This window comes from Girardinichthys multiradiatus, chromosome 20 (genome assembly GCF_021462225.1).
Source record: "Girardinichthys multiradiatus isolate DD_20200921_A chromosome 20, DD_fGirMul_XY1, whole genome shotgun sequence".
In the NCBI taxonomy this organism is placed as follows: domain Eukaryota; kingdom Metazoa; phylum Chordata; class Actinopteri; order Cyprinodontiformes; family Goodeidae; genus Girardinichthys; species Girardinichthys multiradiatus.
In genome coordinates, this window is record NC_061812.1 from 33,031,847 (window position 1) to 33,042,595 (window position 10,749).

The window sequence follows — 10,749 nt, forward strand, 5'->3', positions numbered from 1 at the left end:
GACAACGTGTTGTTTCAGAGCAAGGGAATTACAGGTCCTTCTCAAAATATTAGCATATTGTGATAAAGTTCATTATTTTCCATAATGTCATGATGAAAATTTAACATTCATATATTTAGATTCATTGCACACTAACTAAAATATTTCAGGTCTTTTATTGTCTTAATACGGATGATTTTGGCATACAGCTCATGAAAACCCAAAATTCCTATCTCACAAAATTAGCATATCTTTAAAAGGGTCTCTAAACGAGCTATGAACCTAATCATCTGAATCAACGAGTTAACTCTAAACACCTGCAAAAGATTCTTGAGGCCTTTAAAACTCCCAGCCTGGTTCATCACTCAAAACCCCAATCATGGGTAAGACTGCCGACCTGACTGCTGTCCAGAAGGCCACTATTGACACCCTCAAGCAAGAGGGTAAGACACAGAAAGAAATTTCTGAACGAATAGGCTGTTCTCAGAGTGCTGTATCAAGGCACCTCAGTGGGAAGTCTGTGGGAAGGAAAAAGTGTGGCAGAAAACGCTGCACAACGAGAAGAGGTGACCGGACCCTGAGGAAGATTGTGGAGAAGGGCCAATTCCAAACCTTGGGGGACCTGCGGAAGCAGTGGACTGAGTCTGGAGTAGAAACATCCAGAGCCACCGTGCACAGGCGTGTGCAGGAAATGGGCTACAGGTGCCGCATTCCCCAGGTCAAGCCATTTTTGAACCAGAAACAGCAGCAGAAGCGCCTGACCTGGGCTACAGAGAAGCAGCACTGGACTGTTGCTCAGTGGTCCAAAGTACTACAAAGTACTTTTCGGATGAAAGCAAATTCTGCATGTCATTCGGAAATCAAGGTGCCAGAGTCTGGAGGAAGACTGGGGAGAAGGAAATGCCAAAATGCCAGAAGTCCAGTGTCAAGTACCCACAGTCAGTGATGGTCTGGGGTGCCGTGTCAGCTGCTGGTGTTGGTCCACTGTGTTTTATCAAGGGCAGGGTCAATGCAGCTAGCTATCAGGAGATTTTGGAGCACTTCATGCTTCCATCTGCTGAAAAGCTTTATGGAGATGAAGATTTCATTTTTCAGCACGACCTGGCACCTGCTCACAGTGCCAAAACCACTAGTAAATGGTTTACTGACCATGGTATCACTGTGCTCAATTGGCCTGCCAACTCTCCTGACTTGAACCCCATAGAGAATCTGTGGGATATTGTGAAGAGAACGTTGAGAGACTCAAGACCCAACACTCTGGATGAGCTAAAGGCCGCTATCGAAGCATCCTGGGCCTCCATAAGACCTCAGCAGTGCCACAGGCTGATTGCCTCCATGCCACGCCGCATTGAAGCAGTCATTTCTGCCAAAGGATTCCCGACCAAGTATTGAGTGCATAACTGTACATGATTATTTGAAGGTTGACGTTTTTTGTATTAAAAACACTTTTAATTTATTGGTCGGATGAAATATGCTAATTTTGTGAGATAGGAATTTTGGGTTTTCATGAGCTGTATGCCAAAATCATCCGTATTAAGACAATAAAAGACCTGAAATATTTCAGTTAGTGTGCAATGAATCTAAAATATATGAATGTTAAATTTTCATCATGACATTATGGAAAATAATGAACTTTATCACAAAATGCTAATATTTTGAGAAGGACCTGTACTAAATGTTCGGCTATTTAGTTTTACGTATTTTTGAACAAGTTATTTAGAGAGTATAGGACAAGGAAGAAAAATTATGTATTTATGTTACAAATACTCATTCGCTTAAACCATGTATATATATATATATATAATTCTTCAGAAACGCGACAGCACATTTCATGCAGGAATGCAGCATAGGAAACTTCACCTTGTGCACAAGGAAGGGAACACAGCAGAAAAATGCATCCATGGATGATGAAATGTATGTATGGATAAATGAATGATAACTTTATTTGGAAGACAAATAAATTCTAAACAGAGAGGAAAAACAATCTTAAATTAATCTATCATAATAACTCTATCATAGTAATGTGACATAGAAACATGGCAGTTAAGCTTTATAACTGAGACTGCGCAATACAAATTAAATGAAATACATAAAAAAATTGGAATATCAAAAAAGTTCAATTGATCCTTTTCAAAAAGGAGTGCTAACTAAATGATACTACTGTTTAACTGATCCTACATATAAGTATATAAAACATACATTATCCCTAAACATTCATACCTGAATCATTAATTTGTCATCAATGGCATAGTTATACAGTCTGCACTATCTATAGTAACTTATGTAATTAACCTATCATTTATATCACTGCTGAACAGCTAACACTATCTATAAACATTTATACCTATAAACACCATGTTGAACTACTACTAAATGATTATACCAGCTGTTGTTCTATTATAATATATATATATATATATATTTATATTATGTAATATATGGAGTTAATTATATTTAATGTACAGTACAGCCATTATACCATCCACTGGTGTGCAACTCAAATCCCCTTTTAGTATTCCAGGTAACACTAAGTGATTTTTATATTGTGTTTAAACTGAATCACATTCATATCTTTTGAAATTCACTCCACAGGCTGCTAGACACACATTTTGTCCCTGCTTCGTGTTTTATAAAACATAGCTGTCCCCTGCAGATCCTAACCTTATTCTTTCTTACTGGGAACATTTTATTGGTCTTTGCATTATTTAAACAGTTTTATGCACATGAGCAGATGCATATCTTTCGACATTTCCATCCATCCATCCATCCTGGTCGCCACTACATTTGATTCAATTCAGTTTAATTGTATTGCACCTATTCACAACACATGTCATCTCAAGGCACCTTTGCCAACAAATTCTAATTAATTAAAAAATCTGATTCATTTACAGAAATATACATTCAAATTGCTCCAATCATACACAGATTAAAATTCAATACATTTGCAATTCAATTTAGTTTATTATGCCAACTGGTAAAACGTTTTCTACCAAAGGAAAAGCAGTCAACTACATCAAGTCACTGACTTTGCGGAAAATATTTTTGACAGAAACTTGCTCCTGATATCCAACCTTATGAACTCTGTGCTTTTGTATATGTTAGCGCAAAACTCTGCATAATCATGCAATGATTTTTGGTCCAGAACATATTTTGCTTTACTCAACACACTCTTTGGTATTTTTGCTTTTACATGCTTCCATGTAGGCTTTTAGCAGGTTATATGGTCCAAAATAATGCCCAATCATTTGTTCTCATGCATCCTTTTTATGGTTAGATATTAGTGGGTAATTGTGAAATGGGATTAACATTATACATGGCTGTCATCATTTTCACAAATAAAAATCTAAAAAGTGTGCCGTGCATTTGTTCTCAGCCTTGTTTACTCTAATACACCTAGATAAAAAATATATTCAACCAGTTGCCTTCAGAAGTAACATTATTAGTAAATAGTGTTCTGTACTTCAGTGAATGTAAAGCATCATCAGATCATCAGGGAAAAGTTGTGAGGAAGTTTAAAGCAGGGTTATAAAATAAAACTGAAATGTTCAGCCCACACAGAAACTAACATCACCCTGAACATCCCTATGGTAAATAATACATAAAATAGATATATAGAATAATATTGGTGGCACCATCATGCTTTAGGAATACTTTCACCCAATACTTGCAGTGAACACAGTTTGTGGTTGTAATGAGACATAAACGAAAGGTTCAAGGCACATGAACAGCTCTGAGCGGTTGTACACTAGAATGGCTAGTTTCCTCTGGCTTATCTTTTGGCAGGTTAATTTTAACACATAGCATTTAGACATACGCTACCAGACATATAATAAGACTCCACTTAAAGGTGCACACATAAAACACCAATGAAGAACAATAAACACAATGAAAACACACCTGACACAAGGCATGACAGAGTAGGTAAAGCTCAGAGTGGCAGTAAAGGGGGCCTATGTTACCATGATGGACAATTAAACACGCCCATATCTAATTGACAGGCTTATGTCCAAAAACTATAGCACATATAAAACTTTATTAAAATACCTTTGTCCAAAGACCTTTTGCACATGTTCGACATGTTGAGCAGGCTTTAGTCTTACACATTGCACATATTATAAATGAATCAAGGACTTTAGTACCTTCCTATTGCACAGAAGGTTTTTGTCCTCCTAAAGTTTGTGGTTTTTATTATGATAACATGTAAAGGGTTCAAGGGGGAATATTTTTGTAAGATACTTGATCACTGAATAGCCTTTTATTACTCAAATTGTTTGACCATGTATTCATATCAAACAATGAAGGGAGAGAAGTCTATAATTAAATGAATGCGATGTGAAAAAGTGACAACTGAGAGTGCACTAAGGGGCCAAATGTCACATCCCCAGCTAATGAAAATACTGCCATCCTCTGGTCAGCTTTGTCCCTGCTAAACAAACATCCTCGAAACCCACCACGGCACAAAAAAAGAAAAAATATATAAAATCGTAAAGGAGATCTGACAATTTGATAATACGCCCATCTGGTTTGGTTCAGAATTGGGGTGTATTTTCTAAATCCTCCATTATTTGATTTCTTTTAGTAGAGAAGGAGCGTTTTGGTTGTCTCCAGCTGGACGCTTCTGGGCTGCACCAGAACCCCCCTCCCTATGCACAGCTCCCTCGTCAGGTCTCCCCGGGATCGGTGTTTTGCATCGCTCCTCGATTTGCATTTCTTCCTCCGATTTTCTGTGCGACGGGTTCAGCGGGCGCTCCTTCACGGCTCTTTTTTATACGCGCGCCTCCATTTCCACAGCAACATCTATACGCGCAAAGAGAGACAGAGAGCGAGAAAAAAGGAAACGAAAAAGCATCTGGAATTTTAAATAATGTTGCCTAACCTTCATTATCGGGAAAACCGAGGACATTTTTGATTTCCTGTTTTATTTTCCTTTCTTTCTGGTGCGTACCAGCGGAGCTAGACACGTGTCCTCGGGGTAAACAAAAAGGGCTAGGTCGTGTCAGCGGATCTCGTTGTTTCTTTCCTTGTGTTGTTGTTTTTCCCCTCCTCTATTTGTTACCGAACCACTGGGTTTAAGATTAAGCTCAAGCTTGGCCACCATATATATATATATATATATATTGCCTATTTTATCTGGCGCGCCTTGGTGTTTAAGACGCATTTTGGAGATGTCGGAAGTGTTGCCTTTCAACGAAGAGAAAATGAGTCATTATGGAAATGAGGGCGACGAGGGACACCTTTCCTTCACCTGTCGCCTTCAAGACACCAACAACTTCTTCAACGGCTCACAGAACAAGCGTCCGCCGAAACTCGGACAAATTGGCAGGAGCAAAAGGGGTAATTATACAATTAAGACGTTTTTTTCCACTGTCTCCCCTGCTTATGTGGTGATGTGGTGAATGCTGCGCACTTTTGGCTGATGTGCACCATAACTGAGGCTGCAACGATCTGTTTTTTTCTAGACCGACTTAACTGGGTGCAGAAATCTATTGTTTGGATGCATGTGTGTTGCGTAGATTGTTAAATACTTCGCATTGCAACACAAGTTGGATGCGCACTGCGTTGCCATTTGGATATTGCTCAACAGAGTTGTGCTTAACGCCTGAGCCCCCTTCCCTCGCCCCACTACTTGATGAAAGGTTGGCATGATTGAATTTTCTTTGAGCTGGTGCATTTCTGATGAATGTCTTTGCATGATGCTCTTTAACGCATTCTTAATACAAAGCATAAAAATGCGATCGCACATAAATGCACGCAATTACATGCATAAACATGGCAGACATGCAAGTAGTACACCTGTGGGTCTGCAGCAGAGCCACTCACACATGCACATATGCAGAAGTGCATCAGAAGCACTATTATGCACTGGGCTAGTCTCACATGCATGCACGCATCACTTCTTGCTCATGCAGCACTGGGCTTTTCATGCTCTCCTGTCAGTTGATGGTGAATTTGCAATACGCCACACAACGATAAGACCCCTCCCCCCCCACCTCTCCACCCCCACCCTCCTTATCCTCATTAACTTTCCCTCCCCTGTCATCCACAGTTGTGATCGAGGATGAGAATGGCGACGATGAGGCAATGAAAAATGGAACAGAGAAGACTTCCGGAGAGGCTTAGAACATCCAAACCCATCAAAAGACAATCCACTTTTTTTCTATTGTGATATTTACCAGTTCTAATCCAAAGACACTGTATATAAGCACTTTCTCTCATGTGGCAGCAAGCAAGTACTTCCACGCCCTCCTCTTCCCAGTCCGTCATGACTAGCTGGATGGATGGATGCACAAAGGGTCCAGGGTGGGAGGCAGCAGCAAAAAAAAAAAGGAGACCCCCAGGTGGACCCCCATAACACATATACACAAGAACACCCCTGATTACAGGGTTTCGCCATAAATCCAGTCACAGGAGAGGAGACTGGGGGAGGAGGAGGTGGGGTGCGGGGGGTTGAGGTGAAGGATGGAGGTGAAGCTGTCAAAATGCAGAAATCAGGGAGAGGCTACAGAGGTAGATCTATTATAATAAACTAAAGCACACACTTCTCCTATATCTTATCAATCAAACCTTTCTGGTCTTCGTTTTTTGAGTGAGGACAAACGAATACCGGAGTTTTGTAAATATGGAAAGGGTAGCCCATATTTTGTTGCACAAAGTGAGAACTGGTAAACTGGTTTTGTTTCATGTTGAAGACTTCATTTATTCTGGAAACCTTGGGGAATATGTCTTTTTGAAGTGACGTAAAGCCTAAGGGAGTGTTTTGTTCTTTGGTTGTTTTTTTTTGTTTCTTTTTTGAATGTTAAGAAAAACTTTGAGCAAATGAGAGTGATGTTATTTTCCACTTATGGATTCTCGATGTTGCCTGAGTGTTTTTGTTACCATACTTTGCAGCTATAAAGAGTCATTTCTAAACAGTGTACTTCCCACCTGTTTGTAAACTTACCCAGGCTTTCACCTGGATTGATTGATTGATACTGTAACTTGACTGTAAAAACCCTATTGATGAAACAACTATTTATATTGCATTGTGCATTATTGTGTGTGCCAAATTCATGGGGTAACAGAATACCTGTTCTTTTTGTGCTTTATACATTTACGTGTTGATTTCAGTCGTTTCCCTTGGGTTGCCATTTTTTCAGGGCTCTTTTTGGTAAAAACACTTAAAGTACCAACTCATGCATGGCGAATATGAATTCATGCATGCATGGCAGCAGTTCTGAAACTCTTGTGTAATCTTGAAGCACCTCGTATACAGCTTTGAATGACAAAAACCTCAAGAAACAGTCTTAATTCTCCGTTGTACTGTACGACTCTCGCTGATTTGTACAGTGGCCTAATATCTTGTAATAAAGATTATGATACCGTACTATTTACTGTAAGTGTTGATTGTGGTTTACAATAGGGAATGATGTATTTGATGTTGCTTTTTGTTTAAAAAAAGGAAAAAAACCTCGATCTGTAGCAAAAACATGAAAATATAGTTTTGTATCAGAGAGTTAAAGACAGTAGCAGGTACCCTGGCTTACCTTTTGGACATGTTGCTTGTACATTTTCTCCTGTTGTTATTGTATTGCCTATCTGGCTGCCAAGGAAAGGTGAAATCAGCATTTTTTTCCACTGTGAGAAAGTAGCATCCAACTTTTTGGAGAAAGATCGGATGTGGAAGAGGCACAGAATGAAGAGCGGATAATCCCATCGAGAATCTGAGATGCACACTTTGTCCTGCCGAAACAAAGGAGAGCTCAAACAGTTGCACAACAGACTATGATCTAATTAAGTGCTACAGTTCAGCGAAAATATCTTTTTTTTGTGGGGATAATGTACAACACTGCTTCCCAATGCAATAAATGTCTGTTTGCATTAAAAACCTCCGCTTTCTCTCTTTAATCAAGTCCTCCCTTTAAACTCCGCCTCTGCCTGGGATATTGGGGGCAACCTGGCGTGAGGAACGCTGATGAGACGTGACATTTCCACCTCTGCCATGGTGACTGAATGATTCATGTAGTGTGACGAGCCTCCGTTAGCGCACGGCATCTTCAGCCTGATTCTCCGAGGAACATACATGAAAACATGCATCCAAGAACTCGCATGTCCATTTCCTCTCCATCTGCAGGCGAGAAGAACATATTGCTATTCTCCATAACCACCACCATCTCCTCTCCTTCTTATCTTGACAGACATGAAAGGGGGTTCCTGAACCAGGTACCATGGTAACAGGGGCACCTTGCACTCTATGGGTGCTGCGGTGAGTTTCTGCTCAGAATAGTCTTCCCTGAGCCTCGGCTTGATATCATCACTATCTTTAATGGAATTTTCTCCATTCTCTTATCTCTGCCGTTTTCTCTCAAGACCCTCTATTCACTAAGCAGTATGACCGCGTTATCCCTCCAAAATAGTCACTTCTTTCAAGTCGGCAGTCAACCGTGACAGGGCTGGCTTCTCTGGCAACAAGCTGTCCCCCTCACACAGGATCAGAGGATGTCACATTTGGGTAATAATGGATCACGACTGTCTGTGTGATGGAGCTTTGCAGTAAAAATGATTTGATGAAGAAGCAGAGTAAACCAATGGACGTGGTCAACATATAAACCAAAGTGTGTGTATAAAAACAACAACTTATTAATAACAGACATGACTTATTGAGGTTACTGCAATCTCAGCGGCAAGCCAGAAAAGCTAATTTTAGTAATTTCCAAAGAAAGCAAATAACTTGAGATGCACCAAGAAATCAGTCAGACATTTAAAAACCCCAGCTATTTCTGATCAGTGAAAGTCCCATGCATCAGACCTAAGAAAAAATTATTTTTGTCACTCTTAAGATCACTGACTAAATACATAATTCAGTTTTAAAATAATAATTGAATGTATTAAGTCACAGAAAGAAATTCCTGTGTCTTACCCTCTTGCTTGAGGTTGTCAATAGTGGCCTTCTGGACAGCAGTCAGGTCGGCAGTCTTACCCATGATTGGGGTTTTGAGTGATGAACCAGGCTGGGAGTTTTAAAGGCCTCAGGAATCTTTTGCAGGTGTTTAGAGTTAACTCGTTGATTCAGATGATTAGGTTCATAGCTCGTTTAGAGACCCTTTTAATGATATGCTAATTTTGTGAGATAGGAATTTTGGGTTTTCATGAGCTGTATGCCAAAATCATCCGTATTAAGATAATAAAAGACCTGAAATATTTCAGTTAGTGTGCAATGAATCTAAAATATATGAATGTTAAATTTTCATCATTACATTATGGAAAATAATGAACTTTATCACAATATGCTAATATTTTGAGAAGGACCTGTATCTGATCTATCTTAAAAGATACAAAACTGTCATATTTTTAAGGGCCGATTTGACCCACATGCAGAGACACTCGACGACAGAGAAGAGTTTTAGTTGGTTTTATTGCAAAGCGAGGAAACTGGCCAAGAACAGCTCTGGAACTGGGACCCCACACATAGTTGAGCTGTGTAACCCGCCAGGGAGAGGATTCAGAGTCTGGAGATGTAGGGTGTGTCTGCCCACTGAAAGCTCAAAGAAGTTTGATCCAAGCTGAACCAGGCGCCAGGGGGGGTGGATAGGGTTTGTGCTGCAGGCAGGAGCTCCTGAGGGTCCATGATTGCCAGCTGGGTTCAGTCCAAGTTAGGAAACAGTTCCAAAACAGCGAGTCGAAGGTTCAGGTTCAACTAAGCTCAGGTCCGTAATCAACACCTGGAGAAGGCAAGAGAAGGAAACGATTAAGCACAAGGATTCCTCGGAAATCAATCTTAGAATTCTCTAGACAAAAACAGGCCAGATTGTAATACCACAGAGGGCAAAACGCTCAGGCAAAGAAGTGCTGGAAATCTATCCTCTTAAAGCTCCCCGGCTGATGGAATAACGAGCCGCACTGGGTGCATCCCCCCGGTGTCTCCCAGCTGGCGGCACCTAGTGGTTAGAATGGGTTAGCAGCAGGCAGACAGGAGAAACAGACTCTGACACGACACCACCTCCCCCTCAACGGCCGCCACCCGGCAGCCCAGAAAGAGCAGCCCGGGAGGCCAGGAAGTCACGGACCAGAGAGGGGTCGACGATGAAGGACCGGGGTACCCAGGAGCGATCCTCCAGACCGTAGCCCACCCAATCGACCAGGTACTGCCATCCACAATCCCGTCGATGGGAAGCCACGATCCGCCGGACGGAATAGACCGGGTGGCCTTGGAACTCCCGGGCGGGTGGAAGGGGCTCGACTTGAGGGCAGAGTGAGCTGGTCGGGACAGGCTTCAACTGAGATGTGAAACACAGGCTGTATGCAGAAACTGGAAGGTAAACGTAGGCAAACAGAGGTGGGTCCAACAAGGATCACAAGTCAATGACTTACTGACCGATGTACCTGGGAGACAGTTTCCTGGACAGGGATTTCAGCGGGACGTCTCGTGAGGCAAGCCAGACCTTGTGACCGGGGCGGTACTGTGGGGCAGGAATGCGTTGTCTGTCCGCATAACGCTTGTTCTGTGCTGCGGTGCGGTGGAGCACCCTGACGGTAGAATCCCAAATCTGCCTGCACCTGCTGACGTGATGTTGGACTGATGGAACAGCGATGTCAGCCTCTTCCGAAGGAAAGAGTGGCGGTTGGTACCCCAAAGAGACCTCACAAGGAGTGTGACCGGTTGCAGTCGAGACAGTATTCAACCCACAACAGGTGGGTGCTCCATTCTGTGGGATTTGCTGAGGCAACACACCGCAGAGCCGACTCTAGTTCCTGGTTGAGGCGCTCGACCTGGCCATTGGACTGGGGGTGGTG

At 41.7% G+C, this 10,749-nt stretch overlaps 1 protein-coding gene across 1 annotated transcript; it reads left to right on the plus strand.

Moving 5' to 3' along the window:
- The first annotated feature begins 4,415 nt into the window (after positions 1 to 4,415).
- On the plus strand, positions 4,416 to 7,843 carry camk2n1 (calcium/calmodulin dependent protein kinase II inhibitor 1). The gene is made up of 2 exons (XM_047346448.1): positions 4,416 to 5,313; positions 6,026 to 7,843. Exons 1-2 carry the CDS (start codon positions 5,145 to 5,147, stop codon positions 6,097 to 6,099), a joined length of 243 nt encoding a protein of 80 aa, XP_047202404.1. The 5' UTR covers positions 4,416 to 5,144; the 3' UTR covers positions 6,100 to 7,843.
- The last annotated feature ends 2,906 nt before the right edge of the window (positions 7,844 to 10,749 follow it).